This window comes from Myotis yumanensis, unplaced genomic scaffold, assembly GCF_028538775.1.
Source record: "Myotis yumanensis isolate MYYU_CA2020_CCGP unplaced genomic scaffold, mMyoYum1.0.hap1 SCAF_17, whole genome shotgun sequence".
Classification (NCBI taxonomy): Eukaryota; Metazoa; Chordata; class Mammalia; order Chiroptera; family Vespertilionidae; genus Myotis; species Myotis yumanensis.
In genome coordinates, this window is record NW_027223768.1 from 37495378 (window position 1) to 37521252 (window position 25875).

The 25875-nt window shown below is 40.7% G+C and overlaps 1 protein-coding gene across 2 annotated transcripts in view; it reads left to right on the top strand.

Annotated features, from left to right (window-relative positions):
* Nucleotides 1-651: 651 nt before the first annotated feature.
* The window catches only part of SPTA1 (spectrin alpha, erythrocytic 1), a 71227-nt gene continuing 46003 nt past the window's right edge, over nt 652-25875 (top strand). For both annotated transcript variants that reach the window (XM_070396259.1, XM_070396260.1), the window contains exons 1-16: nt 652-752; nt 2127-2366; nt 3295-3420; nt 5055-5195; nt 5963-6109; nt 9390-9523; nt 10027-10171; nt 11212-11366; nt 12316-12451; nt 12552-12653; nt 14129-14266; nt 14877-14987; nt 18788-18865; nt 19005-19160; nt 22021-22225; nt 24031-24212. In XM_070396259.1, the coding sequence (XP_070252360.1) occupies nt 2130-2366; nt 3295-3420; nt 5055-5195; nt 5963-6109; nt 9390-9523; nt 10027-10171; nt 11212-11366; nt 12316-12451; nt 12552-12653; nt 14129-14266; nt 14877-14987; nt 18788-18865; nt 19005-19160; nt 22021-22225; nt 24031-24212 (2193 nt within the window). In that variant the 5' untranslated portion in view covers nt 652-752; nt 2127-2129. The remainder of the gene's footprint in view (nt 753-2126; nt 2367-3294; nt 3421-5054; nt 5196-5962; nt 6110-9389; nt 9524-10026; nt 10172-11211; nt 11367-12315; nt 12452-12551; nt 12654-14128; nt 14267-14876; nt 14988-18787; nt 18866-19004; nt 19161-22020; nt 22226-24030; nt 24213-25875) is intronic.

The following is a 25875-nucleotide window of genomic DNA, read 5'->3' on the forward strand; positions in this document are numbered from 1 at the left end:
ATAGACATACACATCTTACTTCCTTTGGAGCCAAATCAGATTTTTACAACCCAATCTGTGAGGCCAGCAATAAAATTTTCTTTCTATTTAGGCAACGGTTCTACAGCAAGAATTAGGATACCTTGCTGAATTAAAGGCTGTGAGAAGTCTGCAGTGGGCTCTGGACGAAGTCATTGAGTTGTATTTCCCAGGGACCGGTTGGAACAGGAACCTCTGTCTGCCCTGAGTTCTTGTAATTCTGCACGGAGTCTGAAGAATGGGCAACATGAAATTATTTCTTAATTTATGGTTCTCAGACCTAAACTCTGAAACTAATTAAAGAAACAAAACACAATCTTAACACAGCCTCTTTATCTTACATCTGTAACTGTGTGTTTTCCCCTAAATTTTCCTCTAAAAACCTTGCTTTTATTTTTTTATGAAGTCCTACTGAGAAACTTTAAGAGCCACTGTCCCCCCAAAAACTGCTGAGTCACTGGGCATATGTGAAAGTTTGCAGCTGCCTCAAGCTGCCTCTGTCTCCTGAGATAAGGAGGTGGTAGCTGGCGGGATTCTGAGCCTGAGTAAAAGGCTTTTTTTTTTCTTTCTCTGACACATATGTAACGTTTCTCTAGTCACTATCTGAATTAGACTAGACAATTCCATGTGAATTGTCTGTCTTTCTCTCCCTCTTTGCCTCTCCCTTTTGGATACATTTTATCTTCCCAGTTTCTAGACCTTTAGGAAAACTAGAACACCTTCCCAAGGAAACGGTGAGTAAAGAATGCTTTTCTTTTCTTTTTAAATATATTTTTATAGATTTCAGAGAAGGGAGAGGGAGAGAAAGATTGAAACATCAATGAGGAGAGAGAATGCCTCCTACACACCCCACACTGGGGATGAGCCCGCAACCCGGGCATGTGCCCTGACTGGGAATCGAACTGTGACCTCCTGGTTCATAGGTCCACGTGCAAGCACTGAGCCATGCTGACCGGGGCCAGAATTCTTCACAGTGCAGTTTGTCCCCAGTAGAATGAGAAAAACTATCTCCTTTGAACTTTCTGCGCTGTCCTTGACAGGAGGTTTAAAAATTGTCCTGACTCTTCCGAAGTAGAAAAGTTAAATTCTAATTCTCTTTTTTTTGTGTGAATGTCTCACTTTGAACAGTTACCTTGAACTTGTGGCTACAGGGCACTAAACTCCAGCATGACCTGCTTCCATGGGCTCCCAGAGAGAACGACTAAGTAACTTGGGACAAAATAACACACAATACTGATTTAGGTTTCCATAGAATGATTTGATTCTCTAGCCCGACTAGTAAAGGACGTCCACAGGGTAGTAATTATATTTAGAAAGAAAGAGACGGAAATTTGAACTTTAAATTGAATGTTCTGGCTCAGATAAACTAGGGGAGACTGTACCTTTATCCAGATGAATGAAGATGGACTCGGTGGAAACTTGTAAGATATCATCACAAATTAGTTAGATCCCACTGTAGAAAGGTAATATTTTATGTTGCTTGAGAGTACAATGTTTTATATTTTAAAAGCTAATTCCAAAGATACTAATAATTTGACATTTGTAAAAATTGGAGATAAGAAGGGCTGAACTTTTAATTTGTAGTGCTTATGAATTAAGCAAATAAAAAGAGTAAAGCATCTATGAGCTACATTTTTAAGGAAGAAGAAAACAACATTTTAAAATTTTTGTGTATATCATTAGTAAAGTTAATTGCAAGCCATTTTTAATCATTCATTACATTGAGTTCAGAATGATTGGGACTTGTCAACCTTATTAGCCTTTGAAAACAATAAAATTATATTTTTGTCCATCTGAAACAGTGATTTTGCTAGCTTAAACATAACATTTATTATTAGTCCAAATTAATTCTATTTATATAACTCAATAAATGGCACAGACTTGTGTGAAAAGTTGGCAAAGTGTTCTGGCTGATCAAGAGTTCTTAGCCTCGTCTTAGCCGTATATGGTTAAAATTATATAAAAGTACTAACAACAGGCTTTTTATAGGCTTAAAGATACATGAATGTAAGTAAATTTGAACATGAGCATATGCCTTGGGACACATAAGAGTGACAGCATACAAGGAACTTGAGAGCCAGCAATGGACAGAGCTTTCTAACTTGCAGGCTATGGAGAGCGGTGGGCCCAAGGTGCTGGAAACAGCCGAGGAGATCCAGGAGCGGCGCCAGGAGGTGTTGGCCCGGTACTCGAGGTTCAAGGACCTGGTTGCTGAGAGGGGCCAGAAGCTTGAAGAGTCCTATCACTACCAGGTTTTCAGACGGGATGCGGATGACCTGGAGAAGTGGATCTTGGAGAAACTCAAGATCGCAGAAGATAAGAGCTATGAAGACCCAACTAACATACAGGTCACTCAGTTCCATGAACTTCCCCAGAACAAACCACAAGATCTCTAGAAAAGGAGATATTCTTGTAATAAGTGTGTATTTGGTTAACTGCAGGACGAGGTTGTAATAGAAAGATTAGACTATCTATTAGGGGCAGTAATTTTGCCTGTAAGTAGCCCATGCCTTCAACTTTTTAAGCTTCAGTGCCTTCTTTACAAAGGAGTGTCATTCCAGATAACATTCTACAAATATAAACTATGGGCAAAATCGTAGATGAGAGTCTAAGCAATTTATTTGTGTGATTTTAATATTTTGTGTCGTTAAGGATGGAATTGAGTGAAGAGACGCCATTGCTTCTGAAACAACTGATTTCCACTCTCCTCAGGAAGAACAAGTTAACCAGAGTTTTCCTGGTTTTTCTACAAAATACTAGTCATGCCCCTTGTCAAGTCCAAATGAGAGGTCCCATTTCCTTTGCAGTGGTTCTCAACCTTCCTAATGCCGCGACCCTTTAATACAGATCCTCATGTTGTGCTGACCCCCAACCATAAAATTATTTTCGTTGCTACTTCAGAACTGTCATTTTGCTACTGTTATGAATCGTAATGTAAATATCTGATATGCAGGATGTATTTTCATTGTTACAAATTGAACATAATTAAAGCATAGTGATTAATCACACAAACAATATGTAATAATATATGTGTTTTCCAATGGTCTTAGGCGACCCCTGTGAAAGGGTCGTTCGACCCCAAAGGGGTCGCGACCCACAGGTTGAGAACCGCTGCTTTAGGGTGTGACTGCTCCAGCTATGGTCATAGGTTGTCACTTAATCTAGGTTGGACAACAAGTAGTTCTGACTAAAAGTAAGAAGAGGAACAGAGGGACCTCTTTGTGGTCCAGGGAGACGAGGCTTCCTTAACTATAAACTGTGATTTCTAAACTTCAGGGGAAATATCAGAAGCATGAATCCTTTGAAGCAGAGGTACAAGCAAAATCGAGGGTCATTCCTGAGCTGGAGGAAATCAGGAGAGTCCGATTTGCTGAGGGCCATTTTGCCCACGAGGACACCAAGGTAAAGATGTGGGAGGGCTCTGAAAGATAAGCTTCTAATTGTTGACTACTTTATCGGGGCTTTAATTGATTATGCCGAATATGATCTTTCATGCAGCTGGCTTGGAATTAAGGTGTCTGTTTCTTATCTTCTACTGGGGTTGGGGTAAGAAAAACGATGGTCTGTCCTTGTGTTCCCGGGGGTGGGGAGAAGAGCTATGATCCGAAAGCTGTTGTTGATGGCACCACATCCTCCTTATGCCACTGCAGAATAAATGGACTCAAGATCAAGCCACTTCAATCTGGTTCCACATTTCCCAGATGAAATGGCTTTCCCAAGTACCCCAATTATTTCTTCAGGTCTGAGAGTCCTTGTCCCTTAAACTTTTTGAACAACGGATGCTCTCCCTGAGAATCTTCTCTGAAATCTTTATCCCTTTGTCCATAATAAGTCATTCTCTTCACAGCCTACACAGTTTGATCACTACTGTAGACCTCCAAACCCTCCTGATCACTTTGAAAAAAATCCTACAAACCCCTTTTTTCAGGAAATTCTTGCACACTGAACACTGAAGATCACACCACTTTGGAACCCACTATTAATGTATTAGCTCTTTTCTAATTTAATCTATGTACTGTTCCAACGTAGATTATATAGTCCATTCAGGATCTTTTTTCTGTAAGTGGAGTTTGTACTGTTTATGTCCTTTTAAAATTGTTAATACATTTGTGTCACATATTTAAAAATTGGAGCTTGTCTTCCCATATTTAGCAAATTCGACCCCATTTTACTGTCAACAAAATATAGTCAGGTGTTACGGAATATAACTTTATTAGGAAAGAATCGGTAATAAGAATTTCAAAAGGTATTTATTGATATAAAATAGAAATCATTTTTTTATTAATCACAGTTTTGCTGCCAAGTTCCTACATTAATTAAAAAGTTTGAGAAATGTTTAAAACATCTTCGCTTCCATCAGAATCACTAGGGCTATGTCAGATTGTATCATGCTAGATTTAGAGAGAAATGTGGTCTACTACTACCTTGAACAATGGAGTAATTGTAAGATACAGGATTCTTTAAGACATGACAAAGATGATAACTTCAATTTCATAAGATATGTATTACATAATATCCAAGCTAACCTACCATCAAAGCCCTCAACCATATGTTCTCAAAATTCTATTGCTTTGGTGCCATTCATTTTATTTTTTGTAAGCTAGCAAAATTGTAGTTCTGATATTTTCTGGCAAACAGCTCATTCTAAGTTTCTTCTGTAACTTTGTCACTGCTTAGGACACCCTCTGCCTATTATCTATCTGTCAAAGTTCTGTTTCTTAAAGTCCAGTTCCGATGAGCACTCTTCCATGAATCCTTGACTCTTCCCATCTTAGTGTTTGTAATCATTTTATGATCTAAAACCCCAAAGCAAAGCATTTCTAAAAATTGTTGTCTTATGAAAGATAATACATGGCTTAGTTTAATAGCTGTTCCCACATATATCCTATCTTCCCTTTAAAATATTTGTTGAGCAATTAATGCACAAGTGAATGGGAGGAGACATTTCTATCCAGGCCCCTCTCTGCACAAGTCTCTGAGTCTGCACCTGATCCACAGCCTCTGTGCCTCAGTAGTTTTGTCTCTCTTCCCCAAAGGTCCATCTGGAGGAACTGCGCCGCCTGTGGGACCTGCTGATAGAGCTGACTCAGGAGAAGGGCGCCTTCCTTCGGCAGGCCCTGAGGCTCCAGCAGTACTTACAGGAGTGTGCCGACATCCTGGAGTGGATTGGAGACAAGGTATAAGGCTAAACAGTATGCCTGTAGGACTCACCACGCTCTATCCCCATCACCCAAAGCAGTTTCATATAGGCTCTTCATAAAAAAGGCAGGGTGTCTGTTCCTGGACTTGTTCCTTGAAAGAAGGAGACGTTTTGGCAAAGATTTAGAGATATTCTGGAGATTGTTAACACGGTAGGGGAGAGGGTAAGTCTAAATTATGACTGACTATGAAGAAGACATGACCTACACAAAAAATGTGCACTGGAAGATAATCTAGATTTGTCCCCTTCTACCTTCCATGATATTTCACTCTTTTTTCTAGAATTTCACTCTGACTCTAGGTCTAGGCTGAAAGTATTGCCAGATCTTTCCCTAGTCCCTTGTCTCTCAGTGTCTATAATTATGAAGGTCTCTTTTTTTAAATACTTAAAGATGAATGACTTTGTAGATATTAAGTATGTTCAGCTGAATAGAACAAGGATGAATTTATTTTTATGTTCCAAATTTATATTTTATGATTCAAAACATAAAGGGTGCTTCCACAGGCTCTGGCCAACAATACCCCTGATTGCTCTAAAGTATTAGCCCAAAGAGAACTGTCCCCTGGGCCAGAGTGCCACCTTAGGAAATATGCTTCTGCTTCTGGCTCTTTCTAGAAGTGGTTCTCCCAGGCTCCACCTGTATCTCCTGAGTTATCCTAGGAAGAAGGCAGAGATTTGAGGCATTTTACCTAAAGGAATTCCTAAAGATTGCTGGTGATTCAATAGACTTTTCTGTGTCTACAGGAGGCCATAGTGACATCCGTAGAGCTGGGTGAAGACTGGGAACGCACAGAGGTTCTACATAAGAAGTTTGAAGAGTTCCAAGTAGACCTGGCGGCTCGGAAGGGGAGAGTGGATGGAGTGAACGAATACGCTAATAAGTGTGCTGAGGTGAGGTAGAGAGCAAAAGGGTCAACTCAGAAATAGGGTCCTGACCTTCAAGAAGAACTTGTGGTCATTAGTAGGTGTGACATGGGGTACATAGGGCATTGTGGGAAAATAGAGATGCATGTCCCTGGAGTGAACATGCCCAAATCAGTTTCTTCCCTGTGGATCCATCCCTTGCCAGTCCATGGGAAAGGAGGTGTGAGTGAGTGAGTGAGTGCATATAGAGAAATGAAATATACAATGAGGTTGCTACTGCACTGTGCACTACACTAATTACTCATGTTTATACAGCACTCTTTCCTCATAAAGAAGAATCAATAAAATAGCAAAGAATATAAATAATGGTGGGTAATTATAATATACTAGAAGCCTGGTGCATGAAATTTGTGCATGGGAGGAGGGTCCCTCAGCCCAGCCTGCACCCTCTCCAATCTGGGAATCCTCGGGGGATGTCTGACTGCCTCTAACAAACAGGGACTGCTGGCTCCTAACCGCTCACCTACCTGCCTGACTGATCGCCCCTAATCCCTCTGCCTGCCTGCCTGATCACCCTTAACCCCTCTGCCTGCCTGCCTGATTGCCCCTAACCACCTCTTCCTACCTGCCTGATCGCCCCTACCCACCTCTTCCTACCTGCCTGATCACCCCTACTTGCTCCCCTGCTGGCCTGATTGCCCCTAACTGTCTCTGCCTCGCTCTGCACCCGGAACCTAGGATTCCCTTCTCCAGCCGGTTGCAGACACCCAAACCCAGGCTTCCCTCCCTGTGACTGGCTGCAGGCACCCAGGACCTGAGCCGGCTTCGCCCGGGCCAGCCTTGCCCAGGCCGGCCAAAGCCGCAGGGGATCATGGGTAGGCAACTTCACCTGGGCTGCAGCCGCAGGCACCCAGGACCATGGGGCAGGTGGCTTGTCCTTCTCCCGGGCCACAGCCTGGCTGGTCCCCATTCCTCTCTCGCAAGCTCATGTGTGCCTGGCTGGTACCCATTCCTCTCTCATGAGCTCATTTGTGCCTGGCTGGTCCCCAATCTTCTCTCCCCAGTGTTGAGTGTCTGAGCCATTAAGGCATGACGGCTTGAGGGCATGATGACCATTTGCATATTAGCTCTTTATTATATAGGATACTAGAGGCCCAGTGCACAAAATTTGTGCACTCAGAGTGGGGCCTCTCAGCCTGGCCCGTGCCCTCTTGCAGTCCAGGAGCCCTCAGGGGATGTCCGACTGCTGACTTAGCACTGCTGTGGAAGCAGGAGTGGCTCCCGCCACTGCCGCTGTGCTCGCCAGCCGTGAGCCCAGCTTTTGGCTACGTGGCACTCCCCCTGTGGGAGCACACTGACCACCAGGGGGCAGCTCCTGCATTGAGCGTCTCCCTCATGGTGGTCAGTGTGCATCATAGTGACTGGTTGTCCTGCTGTTTGGTTGATTTGCATATTAGCCTTTTATTATATAGGATGATATCATTCTAGATAACTTCTGTGCAGGGGCAGAGGGAAAGGAGCAGATTTAACTGTAGTTAAGAAAATGCTTAAATATGTTTTCAATATCTGAGCTAATAGAATAATATGCAAGAAAACTGGAAAGCCAGTCTGATTTTATATGTATATACAAAAGTAGAGACTCTAACAGTGGCTCTTATGCTTTTCCATTTATGGTTTTATTATCACTACAGGTTTATAATGGCAATAATTTTTTCTGAGTTAATAGAACCAAGATTTCAGGATGAATAAATAATGGAGTAGAAAAAATGAGCCACTACCTTTCCCACAGTCCCTAAATTTCCCACATTTCTCTTGTTTTAGAAACTTTTATCTGTTGCTATCACCAACTGCCACAAAATTTTAAAAAGCAAACATGATTTTGCTGAAAATTAAAATTATTTTTTCATGACATAATAAGTCAGATTCACTGATTCATGATTCAATTGTTGAACTGGGCAGTTCTGCACATCCCACCTGGCATTTCTAAGTTGCTGTAGTTATTTGGTGGTTCAGTTAAAGTGGAAGATCTAAGATGGCTTTGGCCCAGTGTCTTGGGTCTTGGCAGGATAATGAAAACTTTCTCTATATGGACTCATTTCAGTAGCCCTGTGTTTTTTTGTATCAGTCTTTCAATAGGTGAGAACAGATGCTGAAATACCTCTTGAGGCCTAAGTGCTGGAGCTCATGGAATATCATTTCTGTCACATACTGTTAGTAAGCAACTCACAGGCCAATCCATAGCCAATGAGAGAGGAAATAGAGCCTGTCTCTTGAAAGGAGGATCTCATGGCAAAATATCATGGCTACTTTTTCCAATCTACCACAATAAGGACTAATCCAATTCAGAGTTTATCCCCTGCTCTTTGGAAGTGGGGCTCACACAGCTGCAATAAAGAGGACCATACACTCAGAAAGAAGAATGTGGAAAATTCTGTCTGGAGAGCCTTTGGAATGGAAATGGAAATGGGAAGAGATAGGGACAAGAGGACTAGGGAGATGGCCATAAAGCAGCGGTTCTCAACCTGTGGGTCGCGACCCCTTTGGAGGTCGAACAACCCTTTCACAGGGGTCGCCTAAGACCATCCTGCATATCAGATATTTACATTATGATTCATGACAGTAGCAACATTACAGTTATGAAGTAGCAACAAAAATAATTTCATAGTTGTCACAACATGAGGAACTGTATTTAAAGGGCCAGAAGGTTGAGAACCACTGCCATAGAGGAACTACTCAAAATTTCCAAGTTGCTTGATTCATGTGGTATTCATAAATCTCATCACTTCAGATGATTTGCAAAAATGTATGTAAATAAATATAATAGTATGCAAGAAAACTGGGAAGCCAGTTTTAATTTTCAGCAAAATTAAATGTGTGTGAATTTGTATATAATTCTGGAGAGAGAAAGATTGTTCTCATTTGATTTTTGAAGGTGTTAGGACCCCAAAAGTTTTAAGAACTACAATGTTAAGTTTGGAAAATTAAGTCATGCTTCACAAAGGGAATTTTTTCTCCTTTTTCTTTGCATCAATGATGTTCAGGGGGTGTAGCTCTGAAAAGGTAGAGCTCTGAAATAACATCATGATTGGGCATCTGTGCTAGTAGGCTAGACCAGTGCTGTGAGAAAGATACATCTAGCATGTTAGTTTTCTAGATTTTGTAATGTAGTTCAGATTAGAGCTAGGGAGCCTGGCTCTGTAGTCGTTCTTCACTTCTGACAAAGTATGAGCCAGTGTGAAATGGAAAGTGTTTAAGTGATGGAATAATTTCCCCTTTGCATAACTCCAGCATTTGTTTCCTCTCAAAGGAGAACCACCCACAACTGCCTTTGATTAAGTCAAAGCAGGACGAGGTGAATGCTGCCTGGGAGCGTCTCCATGGTCTTGCTCTCCAGCGACGGAAAACACTGTCCAATGCTGCAGACCTCCAGCGATTCAAAAGGTATGAGTCCAGGCACTGCATTAGCACCATGTCCTGCTGTTACAATTAGTGGCCAATGCTGCAAAGAAAACCATGGATCGCCTTTAAGACATTTAGGCAGTTAAGAGAACTGTAATCCACTCTACAGCCAAGTTCGTGGTGGCTGGAGCCCAAAGCAATGAAAATAGCACCAGGAATTAGTGATGGGAGCTCTGGAAAGCAAGGAAAGCAGATTGAGAATTGGGTGGGGGAGGAAAATGGAGATTAGAAGAAGAAAGACATTCATGAAGTGATGACCATGACATGAGAATTTTCTGGAGGCTCAGTGGTCAGGTTGAGCAGGTCTCTACATCTCAAAGGAAACCATTAAAAGCAAGAACTCTTTACATTACTTTTTGCTGGAGCATAGGAAGATAGAGTAATTTATCTAGCTGGGTAAATTAGGTTGGACCTTGCTGTGGGCTCTGTTTGCTCTGGGATGCCTGCTATCTTCTTTTGTTGGAGCTCATATGGATGTCTGACAGGGATGTGACTGAAGCCATCCAGTGGATCAAGGAGAAGGAGCCCCAACTCACCTCGGAGGACTATGGCAAAGACCTCGTTAGCTCCGAGGCACTGTTTCACAGTCACAAGGGTCTTGAGCGGAACCTTGCAGTCATGGATGACAAGGTAAGCCATTATTGGAGGAGTGGCCGACCCCTGGAGCTAGAAGAGGTATTTATTGACCATCTTGCCTCCAGAGAACACAGTAAATGTACTATTTCAATAAAGTCAAAATTCTGTGCTTCCACATTTGAGTTCACAACTTGTATTTGAATATTGGATATCCTTCATTTTATATATTTTGTTTCAAGTAACTTTTAAAAAAGTTAGTTGCCTATATTTGTACATAAGGTTTTCTGGTACCAAGAATTAGCCAATGAGACACAACCCTTTTATGTGACATGACCAATAAGATACAACTCTGTTATATGACCTATATATTTATGGCTCAAGAGAGGGCAGTCACACCAGGTGGCTGTTGTTGTGTTGGCTATGGTCAATTTTCTATTTGACAATCTAAAGGAAAAGAGGTCAGGTATTTCATGTTTTAAAAATTCCTGCGATACATGGTTGAAGATCACTGCTCTAGACAATACCTGATTTTAGTTAGTTTTAATAAAGGACTAATGGTAACATGTGGAAAGTCACCCATATCCATAGTTTTGCCTGCTAACCCTGCTCCTCAGGAATTGTGCTCAAAATGAGCTGGCATTACTGGCATTTCTTGTCCTCTTAAGCAGAAATGTCTTTCTGATTCCCACACTCATATTTATGGAAACAGTATACAGGCTGGTGAAGAACAGACTTAAGTCTAAACCTTGCTTCTGTCAGTTACTAGCTGAGTGATCTTGAGCAAATAAAATACAGTATTTACCTCTCTGTTATCACATAAAGGGACTAGGAATAGTTTGTACTTTATAGTTTTATTAAATAAAAGACTATAAATCAAGAAAGCACATGTGAAGTGCTTAGCACGAGAGACAAAAATGCTTAGTAAATTATTATTGATATAGTTCATTAGCATATTAATATAAATATGTCAATAAATATGTATTAATAAACTATTATTATTTATACGATTGTTTAGTTGCATCACGCCAGTGTAAGTCTCCCAGGAGAACCCAGAGCGCTCGGGTTTCCCACTAGGTGTCTTTTTCATCCTAAAGGTGAAGGAGTTATGTGCCAAAGCAGACAAGCTGAAGCTTTCCCATCCTGCAGACGCACCTCAGATCCAGCAGATGAAAGAGGACTTGGTCTCCAACTGGGAGCACATCCGTGCCTTGGCTACCAGCAGATATGCAAAGCTGCAGGCTTCTTTTTGGTGCAGAGTTCTTCCTTTCTATTATTCTATTTGCCTCTACAGAATGCAGGCATAATACTCAAAACAGAAATAAAAGAGCGAAAGCAGTAAAACAACGAGGCACTCAAACTCCCTGCCCACTCAGTGGAGGCAGAATAAGTGTTAAGTTGCCAAGAGAAGTCTTTTGCAGGCCTATCGAATATTTAGCATGCCACCTCTGCTCACCTGCACACCTTTCCTCTGCCTCTGTTTGTTTAGTTGTAAGATGCTATGAAGTGGCCCATGAAGCTGGGAAAGCACCTAAAGAAATGTCAAAATCCTGGTTCTAACTAAGGAACTGAAAGAAATTTCCAATCTGATGAGCGCATTAATAATAAATCTAGAATTATTTCCTGAATGTGGGTTGGCTTGTCAAAAACATGGGTATCATTTCAGTAGGTAATTTTATGATGAGTCATTACATCACCAGAAAAGACTGCTTATCTTAATGTTATGATTTAAAATTAAATGGTGAGCATTTAATTTTTTTTGAACGGTATTAGTGACTGTTGTTTTTATTAATAGGGTTAAGGGTGAACTCAGATACATGAGGCTTCCTCACCCTAACTCTAGTCCCCCCTTCTCACAAGGTGCTTATTTTTGTTTCTATATTGTGTGCTGATTTATCGGCCTCATTGGGAATACTTTACTTCAAGTGCCTCTGGGGTAGGTGTGACCTTGTGATGTTCGAGATGTCATGCCTACGTGCCTCATCACATAATGACATGTCTACCCAAGAAATACACAACCTGGAGTCAAGGACTTACAACTTGAACAATTAAAGGAACAGAAAGTTCATCAGGGGAAGGGGAGGGGTAGAATTAGGGCAAGGAGTATATTGCACCTTTAGCTCAACTCAACCCTAACCCTTCGACAAAGCCCATTTACATCTGGTTTCTCCTTCTTGGCCTTGACCTTACCTCTCCCACAGGTACCAGCGCTTCTTATCTGACTATGATGAACTCTCAGGCTGGATGACAGAGAAGACTGCACTAATCAATGCTGACGAGCTGCCCACAGATGTGGCTGGTGGGGAAGCCCTCCTGGACAGGCATCAGCAGCATAAGGTAAAGAGAAAGATCCTCCTCAAGAGGAGGGAAGGAGAGGTGCTAAGACTGGCATAAAGTTCCCTGCTGCATTTTAAGCCATTGTGTCTTGTGGCCACAGCATGAGATTGACTCTTATGATGACCGATTCCAATCTGCTGATGAGACTGGTCATGCCCTGCTGGATGTCAACCATGAAGCCTCCAGTGAAATTTTAGAAAAGGTAATTTGTTTACCAGAATTTGTGAAATTTTGATGCATATTTAGCTCTCACTGAATCTCATAATAATATAATAATCTCTGAATGGGAAGAGGATAGACATCATATAAAGATATTAGTAATAATACGCCAACTTTCACACTGCTTCCTTGACATATTGCTATAGCTAAATTGGGCAATTAGAAATTCCCAGGACAAGATGTATGCTTACCACTGAATCCTTGTATCATCGACCTATTTAATTTCACCAACGTACATACAGCCTAATTTGAAGCCTCCATATCATTTTTCCTTGTCACATATAATCTGTTTTGTTACTTTCCCATGATCATCTCTAGATTATGAATTCTGTGAGGACTGCATCTTATTGATCTTTGGGTTCCCCAAGGTGCCTGGCACGTGTACTTTCTCTTTTCTCCTCAATACAATTTCAAATCAAACAGATTCTCCTTTTTCTGTGTTTTTCAAATTCATATTAACCAAAAAGCTTTGAACATTCAGAATTCCACAAAATAAAGAACTAGGTTTACCATCATCCTAACTTCCTGGATCGCAGGGGCTCATCTCAACTACCTGACCCCTCAGAGAGATTTTGTTCCAGTCACCAAGTCCCAGGAACTCTTTGGGGTAATAATTAAAATAATATCCCGTAGGTTTCTTTGCATTTCATTACATTCTAAGCACAGCCTCCAGTGCTGTGTGATGGATGATGTTGAGATAACCATAACTTGAATTTCCCCAGTAATCTATGGAAACATTATAATATGGCTTTTATTATTCACAATTTTCTATCAAAGGAATGATAGAACCGTAAGTTTTTAAAAACCCACCTATTATCCTTGGATTTTGAGAATTTGTGCTGCCCTTTTGGTGGAGTTCACAGCAGCTGTGGTTATAAACTGGAGTTTCCTGGGTAGATGCTTGGGCAAACGCGGGCTTTTTTATGGGTTTGGTAATGTCACTTTTTTCTCTTCTTGGTGGTTCTTATTTGCTTTCAGAATAGGATGCAAACGTCTCAATCTGATAACTTAAGTGCTCTATGAACTTGAAATTCATCAAATGTCCACTTTTAAAAGGCACAATATTTTCTCTGGAGCACTTTGTATCATCTAACAATTACTTGGAGTAATTACTTATTTGTGGCATTATATCCTCCCCACCCTTTAAATATCCATTTAGTAATATACTTCCCATATTTCTACTCCTTGGGTCTTCCAATCAGAATTAATCTTTTCTTGTTTATTTATGCATATTAAATGTGCTGTACCTCTTTTATGGTATTTATCCCATTTTTTTCTATGCTACATTTATTCACTTAGCTGTTGGAGCCTATAAGAAAACCTCATTTACTGTTCATTTTTGTATCCTTCAAAATATCTTGCATTTATTAGATGCTCAGTAAAGTAGACTTCCTGTTTAGTAGACTGAGATAAATTAACTAAAGACCTTCCTGATGCATTGTCTTTTCCTTTCCAAAGATGACAAAACTTGCCAACAACTGGGCTGCCCTGCTGGACCTATGGGACAAGCGTCAGCATCAGTATGAGCAGTGCTTGGACTTGCACCTATTCTACCGGGACAGTGAGCAAGTGGACAGCTGGATGAGTAGACAAGAGGTAACAGGAAGGATTCAGCAAGTATCCAGAACCAATTTTTCACCCCTTGCTTACCATGATGAGTATCTACAGTCTCACAACTATTTCCTTGGTCTTAAGCTTGTCCCGGGAACTGAAAAGTGAACCACAAAGGAAAGATTGACCACTCTCCATACAAGGCTTTTACTAGTCCCTCATGAACAAATGAATGGAAATAAATACCTAAATACATAGCAGAGAGTTTGATCTCAAATGAACATAAGGAAAAAATAATATCAAATTGTAAAGGGGTTATGATGAGTCGGGCAGGACTAACCAGAGATTTTCTGGGGGATGTGAGTGGTCCTCATGAGGCAGCTTTGAGAGCTCAGAACAGTGCCTACATTGGTTGGGAGACTTCTACGTGAACAGTCATAGAGACAAAGGTGATGAGTTCTATGAGAGGACTGGAAGAAAGTCTGAAGCTCCTGCTGTTTGAGGTTCATCTCTAACTACTAAACTTTTCGTGTTAATTCCCACCTTGCTCTCCAACTCCCTCACCTCCTTCCTTAGTCTTTGTCTCAGAGATATGCCAAAGGCATGTTTTTTACCAATGAGGTACAGCGCAGGTGTGTCTTTCTGTCTCCTATAGGCTTTCCTGGAGAATGAGGACCTGGGAAACTCTCTGGGTGCTGTAGAGACCCTTCTTCAGAAGCACGATGACTTTGAAGAAGCCTTCACTGCCCAGGAAGAAAAGATCACGGTAAGAAATGGGCCCTGGTTTGGTATTGGCTTTGTGCTTATATATATCATAACCTCCAGCACTTATCCTTAGGGAGAATCACTTTTATAACTATTAGATATAACATGGGAATTATTCTTAAGAGAAAACATCCAGAAAAATAATTATACCAATTCCTACCAATACAGTATTTGTTCCACAAAAAATAATTAGAATTTTAAAGTATTTATGACATTTATATTTTTGATCAAGTTAATGATTGTCTCTTTTTCTGCAATATAAATAAAACTATTATATCCATAGTTTGAAATGTATTATTTTACATTTTTTTCCTTTCTAGTAATAGAGAGGGGAAAAACCAATAACTAATAATGTTATTTTTCTTCATAAGTATATACTCATTTTTGTATTTCTCATTTAATGATACTACAATTTTCCTGTGAACTGTAAGTTACAATGTCTAGGAAAACTGGTCAATATATAAGCAGAGCCCAGAGAAATGTAAGAAAGTTTTTGTGGGTCCAATGTATTGTATCTTTGGCTGTCTCCTAGGATGATACTAGTTGAAAGTCACACATAGGCATACATGCCACCATCATTGCAATAACTAAAATAACAATAAAATTCTAAGTCTTCCCTGTTAATCATCAGACATATAATTCTTTGGTTTATTCTCATTGGTAAAGGCAAATGGTATAATAATTTTATTAGTTATAAAGTGTTTTGGATTATTTATTTTAGATTATTTTCCTATTATGATTTAATTAATTCATCTTTCACTCTAGTAGTTTGTGTTGTTGTTGTTTTTTGTGTTTTTTTTTTTGGGGGGGTGGTCTATGAATAAATATAAGTAAAAATTTACCTCTACAGACATATGGGCAACTGGCTGGTGGCAGCAGGCTTTGGTGCCCTGAACCTTTGGTTGACCTGCCTCAGGCTTGGTGGAAGCTGTCCTCACTTGGCAGTGTGCCCCCTCCCATAAACATTCAGGCCAAGCACAGGCAGCCTTCAACTGCAGATCACTTTGTTCTTAACAGGTAGCCCTGGGACCGTTACCGGCAGCATCTAACACTGATCTGCACTGCAGTTCCTTCAAAGAAATCACAGAAACAACACACTTGTGACCAGTTTAAAACCACCAATTAGCTCTACAAGTGGTACACTGACAGGAGGTCTTCATAGGCACCAAATTCCACAGGGGCAAATCCCGCTCCATGGGGTCAGCCCCTACACAGGAGCCATTCCTAACAGCTAGCCAGTCTAAGGGTCATTCTGAATCACTGATGTACCAATAGCAATTAAGGCTCAACTACAACAAAAGGGCACACACAACCCACACAAGGGACAACCTGGAGTACCTGGCTCAGGTGATTGAGGAGGATGTATCACTAGGCCCCAAAGAACACCAAATACACAGGCCACCCAGCAAGACTGAGGGACATAGCAGATCTACGTAATACATAGAAACAAACACACAGAGACAGATAAAATGGGGAGATAAAGAGACATATCCCAAATGAAAGAACAGAAAAAAAATCTCCAGAAAAGGAACCAAATGAAATGGATGCAAGCACTCTATCAGATACAGAATTCAAAATGCTGATTTTAAGGATGGTTAAAGAACTTAGAGGAAAAATAGGTCAATTCAGTGAGAACTTCAAAAAGAGATAGTTAGCATAAAAAAGGACATAGAAACCATAAAAAGAACTAGTCAGATACAAAGAATACAATAATTGAAATGGAGAACACACTAAAAGAAATCAACAGAAAATTAGACGAAGCAGAGCATTAAATCAATGATTTGGAAGACAAGGTAACAGAAAACACCCAATCAGAAGAACAAACAAACAAACAAAAAAATGAGGATTATTTAAGAGACCTAAAAAAAACATCAAGCACAACAGCATCCACATCACAGAGGCATTGTGAGAAAAGAAGAATCAGCAAGAGCTTAGAATCTGATTGAAAAAATAATGATTGAAAACTTTTCTAACTTGGTGAAGGAAAAAGATATTCATTTCCAGGAAGCATAGTCTGTTTCAAACAAGATAAACCTAAAGTGGCTCACACCAAAACACACCATAATTAAAATGGCAAAAGTTAAAAACTAAGAGAGAATCTTAAAAGCAGCAAGAAAAAAGCATTTAGGCCCTAACTGGTTTGGCTCAGTGGATAGAGCATTGGCCTGCAGACTGAAGGGTCCCAGGTTTGATTCCGGTCAAGGGCATGTGCCTTGGTTGCAGGCACATCCCCAGTAGTGGGTGTGCAGGAGGCAGCTGATCAATGTTTCTCTCTCATCGATGTTTCTAACTCTCTATCCCTCTCCCTTCCTCTCTGTAAAAAAATCAATAAAATATATTTTAAAAAAAGAAAAAGAAAAAAGCATTTAGTTACCTACAAGGAAGCTCCCATAAAACTTTTTGCTGATTTCTCAACGGAAACTTTTCAGGCCGGGAGGGATTATCATGAAATATATAAAATGATGAAAACCAAGAACCTACAACCAAGACTAGTCTATCTGGCAAGACTATTATTTAAAATTAAAAAAGAAATAAAGAGTTTCCCAGGAAAGAAAAGCTAAATAAGTTTATCACCACCAAACTAGTATTACAGGGAATGTTAAGGGACATCTAGAAGAGAAAAGAAGGAGAAGGAGAAGAAGAAAGAGAAAAGGAACATAAATATGAATAATAAAATGACAATAACTACATCTCTAGCAACATTCACTCCAAATGTAAATGAATTAAATGCTTGGATCAAGAAAAAATATTCATTCTCACCACTCATAATTCAAAATAATACTGAAAGTCCCAGTCAGAGCAATCAGGCAAGATAAAAAATGATAAGGCAACCAAATTGGAAATGAAGAAGTAAAATTGTCACTTTTACAGATGGCATGATTTTTTAATATAAAAACTCCAACAAAAATGCAGTAGAAACAATAAACAAATGCAGTAAAGTTGCAGGATACATAATCAATAAACAAAATGCTATTGCACTCTTATATTCTAAAAATGAAACTTCAGAAAAAGAAATTGGGAAAACAATCTCGCAATTGCAATGAAAAAAAAAAAAAAAGAAATGCTAAGAAGGAACTTACCAAAGGATATGAAGGATCTAAACACTGAAAACTACAAAGCATTGTTAAAAGAAATTGAAAAAGACTCAAAGAAATGGAAAGATATTCCATGTTCATGGATTGGAAAAATCAACATAGATAAAATGGCCATATTTCCCAAAGCCATATACATAGCTAATGCCATCCTCATCAAATCCCAATAGCACTTTTTAAAGAAATAGAGCAACAAATCAGATTTGTATGGAATCACAAAAAAACACACAAAACAAAACAAAACAAAAACACCACACACACACACACACAAAATTCAATTAAAAAATAGCAGAGGACCTGAATAGTCACTTTTCCAAGGACAATATAGAGATGTTCACCTCACTAATCATCAGAAATATGCAAATTAAAACCACATTGAGATATCACTTCACACCTATCAGATGGTTATCATCAATAAATCAACAAACAAGTGTTGGAGAGAATGTGGAGAAAAGGGAACTCTCTTGCACTGTTAGTGGGAATGCAGATTGTGTAGTCACTATGGAAAACAGCATGGAGGTTCTCAAAAAATTTTATAATAGAACTAAGGTCTACATTTTAAAATATAATTTATAACAGAAATTAGAGTTAGGACCTCTTTCCATATTACCATGATCCCTTCTTTAAATAGCTACCCAAACTGTGGCCACATACTCATGGATGGTCACTGAGTAAAAACAATCCTGTGTTCTTTTGTTTTGTTTTTCAGACATTAGACAAGACTGCAACCAAACTGATTGACAATGATCATTATGATTCAGAGAACATCGCTTCTATCCGGGATGGGGTATGTTCAAGGGCTCATATGTGCTTGTCTGTGCACCAGGTCAGGGAAAGTGTTGGGGGCATGGTGACCCATGTGAATGGTGAGTCTCCTGTGCCCACATTTGGTTGAGCTGACAATGAGTTTGCTCCTGGTTTTGCAGCTGCTGGCTCGCCGGGATGCCCTACGTGAAAGGGCTGCCACTCGGCGCAGATTGCTGGAGGACTCCCTGCTTCTGCAGCAACTGTATCAGGACTCAGATGACCTGAAGAACTGGATCAACAAGAAGAAAAAGCTGGCAGATGATGAAGATTACAAGGTAGGCAGGGTTTCCCAGCCCTGGACATATTCATCGGGATTTGTTAGTTTTGTGGAATTAGAGTCTTAAAGCTGAAAGGACTACAGGATTCAGTTAGTAAGCCTCACGTCACAGATGAGGAGACAGAGTCTCAGAGAAGGGCAATGGTTCCCCTGAGGCTATATGTATAGGGAAGAGCCAAGAATATAGTTTTTGGTTTTCATATACCCTGCTGCCCATCACCCTTTTTTTTCTGGCACAGAATTTCCAATGGGCCTTAACAGAATGGTGTAAAGGAGGGACTGCTCCTTACTGAGCTCTTTGTTGTCCCTTTATCACCTCTACTGCTCCCCTCTGCACCCTTAATGTAGAAAAACATTGTGTTTAATCCTAACGTACACTCACATTTCCTGGAAGCTACTTGGAGCTCAAAAGTAACCTAAGGGTTTGGTATAATATAGACATAGAGTTTTATAACTTGAAGGGAACAACCTCTAATTTTATAGACGAGAAAACCAATTGTGAAGTCAGTTGACCAAAGTTATCCAATTATTTAGAAGGCAATTTAAAATAAGGGGGTTAGCCCTAACCAGTTTGGCTCAGTGGATAGAGCATCGACCTGAGGACTGAAGGGTCCCAGGTTCGATTCTGGTCAAGGGCATGTACCTTGGCTGTGGGCACCTGCCCAGTAGGGGGCATGCAGTAGGCAGCTGATCGATGTTTCTCTCTCATCGATGTTTCTAACACTCTATCCCTCCCCCTTCCTCTCTGTAAAAAATCAATAAAATATATTTTTTAAATAAAAAAAATAAGGGGGTTAGAGGTATGAATTTTGGAGAAGGTGAACTTGGGCTTCTTTAGGAAATTCCTATATTATCATTTATTCTTAAACTAGAGGCCCGGTGCACAAAATTTTGTGCACTGGGTGGGGGGCGAGGAGGGGGGTCCCCCAGCCTGGCCTGTGCCCTCTCGCAGTCTGGGACCTCTCGGGAGATAACGACCTGCTGGCTTAAGCCTGCTCCCAGGTGGCAGGGGGCAGGTCCAATCCCTAAGTGCAGCCCCTGGTCAGGCTCAGAGCAGGGTCGATCAGGGGGTTGGGGAGCTACCCCCTGTCACACACAGAGTAGGGCCGATAGGGGAGTTGGGGCACCGCCCCCCTGTCACACACAGAGCAGGGCGGATCAAGGGGTTGGGGCGCCGCCACTGTCACACTCGGGGCAGGGCCAATGGAGAGGTTATGGCTCTACCCTGTCACACACAGAGCAGGGCCGATCAGGGGGTTGGTGCGCTGCACCCTGTCAAACACAGAGCCGCAGGGCAATCAGGGGATTGGGGAGCTCTCCCCTATCAGGCACAGAGCAGGGCAGATAGGGAGGTTGTGGCCCCGCCCCCTGTCACACACAGAGCTGCAGGGCGTTCAGGGGGTTTGGGTGCTGCCCCCTGTCACGCTGATCCCGGTGCCGGGAGCCTCGCTGCTCCACTGATCCCGGTGCCGGGAGGCATATTACCCTTTTACTATATAGAATAGAGGCCTGGTGCACGGGTAGGGGCCGGCTGGTTTGCCCTGAAGGGTGTCCTGGATCAGGGTGGGGGTCCCCACTGGGGTGCCTGGCCAGTCTGGGTGAGGGGCTGAGGGCTGTTTTCCGGCTGGCAGGTGACTAAAAGCTCCCAACTGCTCCTTGTTTTCTTTTTTTTTTTTTTTATTCTGGGCCAGCTTTAGCTCTGAGGTCTTGCTGCTGAAAACATCGATACAATGTTGTGGTCTGGGGCTGACTGAAAGCCGGTTTCTGGGGGTTTTGTTTAGCTTCTATATTTGCAACATAGTACATAGTTGCTTAGAGTTGCAGCTGAGAGGCCGGCAAGTTAGGTGGGGAACGTTGGAGTCCGCAGTCACTGGAGCAATCAAGCCTCCCTGCTCGCTTCAGTGCATGGCTGCTGGCCGCCATCTTGGCTGACAGTTAATTTGCATAAGGATATGCTGATTAGCCAATGGGAAGGGTGGTGGTCGTACGCTAATTACCATGTTTCTCTTTTATTAGTGTAGATGTATACCTCAGATCCTTTTGTTCATATATCTTTATAGAACTACTAGAGGCCTGGTGCATGGGATTCGTGCACTGGTGGGGGGGCATGATCTGTGGGGATCGACCTGCTGTGGGAGCACCGCTCATCCTGGTCAGCCAAGCAGCACTCCCACTGTGGGAGGGCATTGACCACCAGGGGGCAGCTCCTACATTGAGCATCTGCCTCCTGGTGGTCAGTGAGCGTCATAGTGACTGGTTGACCAGTTGTTTGTTCGTTCCACTGTTCGGTCGCTGGGCTTTTATTAAATAGGATTAGAATTACTACCTTATCTGAGCCTTTTATTCTTTCTGTAAAATTCAGCACCATCTGCTTGTGTTCTCTAGAGGAGTTATGGTTCCGGTGCATTTAGGGTAAACATCTCTTCTACATGGGGCAAAAGGATGGGTGGTAGATACACTAGGACAGAAATGGACCATAATTTTCATCCTTCATGACAGCTCTGATTGATTGTTATTTCTTGTGTGAGGTGTTGTGTTCAAAACAATTCCAGGCTCAGTAGAAATAATTTTAGGGATTGATTAGCTATGTCTGCCACATGTATAGAAGGAAAAATTAGTCACATGAGTTTCCTAAGCAGTCTCTGAGTCTGTGACTCTGTACTAGGACAAGGACAGTTCTGTCTTCTCTCTTCTCCCTAAGACATAGTGAGAAGTAACCCCTGTCCTCAAAATGTTTCCCCCTCATTTTTAAAGTAATGATTTAATTTAATTTAATTTATTATTTTATTTTATTTTATTATTTTATTTTATTTTATTTTATTTTATTTTATTTTATTTTATATTTTGTCTTGTCTCAGGATACACAGAACTTGAAGAGCCGGGTTCAAAAGCAGCAAGTCTTTGAAGAAGAATTGGCAGCTAATAAGATCCTACTCAGTAATCTAGAGAAGACTGGCCAGGAGATGATTGAGGGTGGCCACTACGCCGCTGACAGTGTGGCTGCTCGGCTGGCGGAAGTTGCCAGCCTGTGGGAGCAATTGCTGGAGTCGACAGCGCAGAAAGGTGAGAAGCAGAGGTTTCGTTGAAAGGCTAATTCTTAAATTCTGAAACCTATCACGTTCATCTTCGCCTCCTTGAATTTACGTGGTGACCTCTATGGGAAAGATGCTACCCATCTGCTTCCCTGTGTCTTCCTCCACTAGGCAAGAAGTTTTCAAAGTCCAACCGAAATTTATCACACTATACATTTACAAGTTTTATGTTTTCTTCATGCATGTAGTTTTTTACTGAAACTTGTTTTAGTCACTTTTTAAATTTTTTCTTTTCTTAAAATATATATTTTATTGATTTCAGAGAGGAAGGGAGAGGGAGAGATAGAAGCATTAATGATGAGAGAAAATCATTGATCATCTGCCTCCTGCACATTCCCATACTGGGGATGGAGCCCATAACCCGGGCATGTGCCCTTGACCGGAATCGAACCTGGACCCTTCAGTCTGCAGGCTGACAGACACTCTATCCCCTGAGCCACACCGGCTTGGGCTAAAATTGTTCTTGATAAATATTCAGCAACCATGAATTCTGTATTGTCTATGCACCTAACAGTAGTGTCCTTAAATTAAGGTTTTGGTTCCATAGACAAGATATTATAACCCAGGTAAATTAAACATTAACAGATTGTCGGTGCCAAATGTGGTATTTCTACAATATTTTATTTTTATAAAAAGGGCTTGATAACTTTGCTGTTTGTTTTTTACCTATCTTGAAGTGTCCAGGCTCCACAATGAGCTCTTTTAAAAACTCTCACATATCTACCTGAATGTTTCTACTAACATTGAATTTACCTGGTGACCTCTAGGCCAGTTTTCTCTAGGTTAATTATAATCAGTTATAATTAACACAAATAATGAGGTTCTTTTATTAATATTCTCCTTGTTCTGAACATGCTCTGTGGACACGGCTCTGTCCTGGTCAGAGAAGGGGTCACACTGATTTTGTGTGATGTCATTCTGAAAAGTAGGGGAAAAATCCAACCTGACTATGATAATAAGAAACCGCCACACAGTAGTTGCTACACAGAAATAACGTAAATAATGGCTGTCAGTTCATATAATGAAAAGTTTATCAGGGAGCAGTGCGCATAATCAAGACTATTTTTGGAAGAGAAAGTTGTGGGGCATGGTTTGTGATGAAGGACAGGCACTAAGAGGGGCCAACAAAGTTCTGAGAAAGGCATTTATTAAAAGACACTTCAAAATTGTAAACTGAGCCCTGACCGGTGTGGCTCAGTGGATAGAGCGTCGGCCTGCGGACTGAAGGGTCCCAGGTTCGATTCCGGTCAAGGGCGTGTACCTGGGTTGCAGGCACATCCCCAGTAAGGAGTGTGCAGGAGGCAGCTGGTCGATGTTTCTCTCTCATCGATGTTTCTAACTCTCTATCCCTCTCCCTTCCTCTCTATAAAAAATCAATAAAATAAAAAAAAATTGTAAACTGAGCCAACCCCAAGTGTTATACTTCTCTTGGAAAATGCAGTGTTTGGGTTTAAATCCCCTTGAAAAGGAGGTCTCAATGGAGAGCAAGAAATGACATAGGAAAACACCCCAGCTGTTTAAAATCGAACACAGCAGCCCTGTACCTCACTGGGGATTAATTTATTGTTTTTCTTTGTCTTGGGAACATTACTTTATTTGAAAACAAATACCAAGAAGTTCTACACATTTAAGGTGATTTCTTGTATAATGTTATATGAGAGGTTTTTTTTTCCATTGGATTATCAAAATATATTTCTGCTTAAGTGGGTGGAAGGTATATTATTTGTCATGAGAAGCAGGGACGGTACCTGTCTTATACTTGATGTCCTTTCCCAGGGACCCAGTTGTTTGAAGCAAACCAGCAGCTGCAATTTGAAAATAATGCCGAAGACCTGAAGCGCTGGCTGGAGGAGGTGGAATGGCAGGCCACCTCGGAGGATTATGGGAAAGGCCTGGCTGATGTACAAAATCTACTCAAGAAACACAACTTCTTGGAGTCTGGTGTGGCTGCTCGTCAGGTGTGTTGCTAGCTCTTTACCAAGTTGTAGGCCAAAGCACCTGTATATCCTCTGACCAAACTCATCACAAGTGATTATTATTAAGAGAAAGAGATCAAGAAATTAAAGGTAAAAATTCAAAGATTTTAGTTGGTAAACAGCCTCTTCCCAATATTTCCTTTTATACAGCCATTCTCCTGGTTGCCTGGTGTCTCTTGTCAGAACACCGTGGCTGATACAAGGCTTTATTGACTTTTCTTGATATAACACTGCACACTCAATCCAGAACCATGGATTATGTATATATATAGCCTGCCAATTGCTAGTTATATGATCTTTGGGGTGTCTTTTCAACTTTTCACACCTCTATGTGAAATAAGGGTTTCACCTATAAAATAAGGGTTTAGATAAAATTGCCTCTTCTTGTTTGAGCATTCTGCAATTCAAAGCTTGAACATATCTTTCATCCTACCAGTTTTGTTTGTTTGTTTGTTTTAGTTTAGAAAATGGAAACCTGTACAAGTAATGTGACTTCACAGAGAAAATTAACCCCAGGGCCAGGACTATGATACAGATGTCTAGGCTCTTAATTTCAAGTTACGCCCCCCTGGAGTTCCACCGGGCTGTTATTTAAAATACATTTACCTAGTAAGTTTCTAGACTATAGACACTGTACATATGAGTTTCCAGAAACCTTAATGGAAATTCAATTCCAGTCAACTCAATTTTTCAACCTTGGGAATCTTAGCTTGTGTTTTAAAATGACTCTGCTGTTTCCTAGAAGGTCTCACTAATCTGTCTTGTTAAAATACACTTTTATGGTATTTACTTTTTGGTCACTTTGGGTGAAATGGGAAAGAAAGAACAATCTACAGAAGACAGAGCAAACAAAACAAACGCAATCATTTATACGGCTCTAAGAATGGCTTGATGGAGCTTGAAATAAAAGGCTGGGGATAGAAAAACACAAACTGTGTGAAGATGGCTTGAAATCTAACATGGAGGGAGAGTTTGGAGCAGATTTACAAAGGATTTTATGAAAGATAAACAAAAACATACAAAGAGGAAGAACAACATGTGTAAATACATAATAAATATGTGACCCTTTGAGAAAATTTAGGGCATCTAATCACCAGGAATTGGTTCTCCTGGTTGGAAAAGAGGCTAGGATATATGCTTGCAAAAGAAATTTCAAATATGGAATATTATAGTTAGAAAGAATCTTAAATGCCCTCTAGCCCAAAGTCCTTATTATATAGAAGAGGACACTAAAATTAAAGTAGGTAAAAGAGCTTTTCCAAGATCAAATGGCAACTGACTGGCAGCCAAGAATAGAAGTCACGTCTTCTATCTTCTTAGTCTGGGCATCTTCCACAACATTAGAGGTTTTCAAATAATGCAGTAGATCCATAATGATGATGATAATTACGATGTTTCAAAATCACTCTAGTACACTATGATGTTTTCCAAAGTTAAAGTATCCTAAGAGATGAGAAGAGTTGGCTCGTGAGAGATATTAATTTTAATTCTTTAAGGAGCTTTTACTATTTTATGGATAAGTGTGTATATGTTTTAAGAAGCTATTGGTGGTTAATGGTTTGTTCCAAATTGAGACAAGATATATCAAAACCTTTATAGGTTGAGAATTGGATATCAAAATAGAATAACTAAAACCAGCACTTAC